We start from the raw sequence: 1,802 nt of genomic DNA, 5'->3' as shown, positions 1-1,802 counted from the left end.
TTTCGTCTCATGAGGGGGCTTAACCTGATATGGTTGTTGTATGAAGTCAATATTGTATCCCGACACAGCGTTTAAAATGACTGGGTCAGAGGTATAGTTTTTCCACCTATCTTTGAATTTAGCCACTCTGCCGGCTTCAAAGTTCTCAACTTCAGATCTTGAAATCTTAATTGTATTATCTACAAAGTTCTGGTAGTTCATGCATGCAGAAGAAGGGAGACAGCAACTCACCACAGCTTTTGGAGAGCTGGGTTGCGGAGTGACAATCCTAGTTTCTACTTTCTGTCTGCTGTCCCGCTGCCGGGCTGCTTCTTCCATGATTGTCTGGACCAGGGCTTTCTTGAGTTTCTTCCCCTGTATTGGTTGTTTCGATAATTCCCCCGGCCGTATTGGGGGTTGTAGCCTCCGTAGTTTTTTGAACCATAACTACGGTGGCCTCCTCTGTAACTGATAGCGGCATCTCTGCCGACATCATCCGTACGACCAACTTTTTTCAAGGTCTTTTCTATCTCGTCCCCAAAGAGGTTTTTCGTGAGAGGGACCGTTTCGGAGGTCAAACCGGCATATTTGGCTTTTAGGCCCGGTTTGATCAATTCCCTCCGTCGCATTGAAAGGGAATAATTAGAATGGCCAAATAGCGCTAGAGCGTCGGTGAGCTTTCTAATGATCGGCTCCCGTTTGTCCTTGCTTATTAGCTTGGATATTTCTTGAGTTGCTTGAGCAACTGCAATAGACCCTTTCACCAGATCTTTTTGGCAAAACCCGAGCCCTTTGTCCTGGTTTTTCAACTCTTTGGACAGTTTGCGTCTTAGCTCCGGGTTGACCTGTGGGACCGTCAAAGCCTCACAGTTCTTTGGTTTTGCATAATTTGCCTGTTTTTCCTTGATTAGGTCAAGGGCCGTCGGTTCCCAGAACCGTTTATTTATAATTTTGGCAAGAGTCGCCCCTAGCTCAGGGCCACACTTCTCGGTCTCTACGACCTCATCTGCAATCGAGGAAAACGGATCGTCGTCCTCAGATTCCTCATTATATTCGGCAGGGTGATCGTCATCAGACGATCCTGCCAGCAGGGCCTCAGCATCATCATCGTCGGCCATTTCAACATCATCGTCAGCACCAGCGTCTAGCGCTTCTTGTGTGACTTTTCTTTTCTTGGGCTGCTCAACAATATTTGCTTCGCCCATGCGCTTATCAAGGCGCTCTAATGTCTGGGACATACCCAGCAGAATTGCACCGAGGGAAGGTCCCCCGGCATCCTTAGTATCCGTGGCACCCTTATTAGAGGGGCCCGCTTGAACATCATCATCATCAATGTAGTCCAAAACTTCAGAATCCATGATAAAATCCGAAATGGGTCACAAGTGGAAGTAAAACAAAGAACGTCTTGCAAGGAGCGTAGCAAGGTCACAAGTGAGGAGCTAGTGGGCGTACACTATCTCAAGTGATCACGTAGTGACGTGATAATGAGATGAAACAGAATCACTGACTAACTTGTTGGGAACAACAATGCCCTTATATCGTGGTCTCTGTCTTACCTTTCGGGGGAGAGCCAGCAGTCACAACTCCTATATTAAGTGTTATCAGCACACAAATGCACATAACGTATGACCACGAAATCATCACTGATGCGACCATCAAACACCAACAAAAGTTGAAGTCAATTAACAGCACGTTTTTGGAATTTATGCCATGATTCCGAGCAACTGTCATAATCGGTCTGACTGTTGTACCAAGTCGAATCCGACATCGTGCCTTGAACCATTTGGAAAATAACGATGAGATGTCCAGTTTTGCTTGTAATA

The 1,802-nt window shown here is 46.3% G+C and overlaps 1 protein-coding gene across 1 annotated transcript; it reads right to left on the bottom strand.

Annotated features, from left to right (window-relative positions):
* Positions 1-426: 426 nt before the first annotated feature.
* LOC135500983 (uncharacterized) lies at positions 427-1,474 on the bottom strand. The gene is made up of 2 exons (XM_064792702.1): positions 489-1,474; positions 427-441 (listed from the first exon to the last, which is right to left on the bottom strand). Exons 1-2 carry the CDS (start codon positions 1,335-1,337, stop codon positions 427-429), a joined length of 864 nt encoding a protein of 287 aa, XP_064648772.1. The 5' UTR covers positions 1,338-1,474.
* Between the last annotated feature and the right edge of the window lie 328 nt (positions 1,475-1,802).

This window comes from Lineus longissimus, chromosome 17, assembly GCF_910592395.1.
Source record: "Lineus longissimus chromosome 17, tnLinLong1.2, whole genome shotgun sequence".
Lineage (NCBI taxonomy): Eukaryota > Metazoa > Nemertea > Pilidiophora > Heteronemertea > Lineidae > Lineus > Lineus longissimus.
This window is presented reverse-complemented; position numbering and strand designations above follow the sequence as displayed.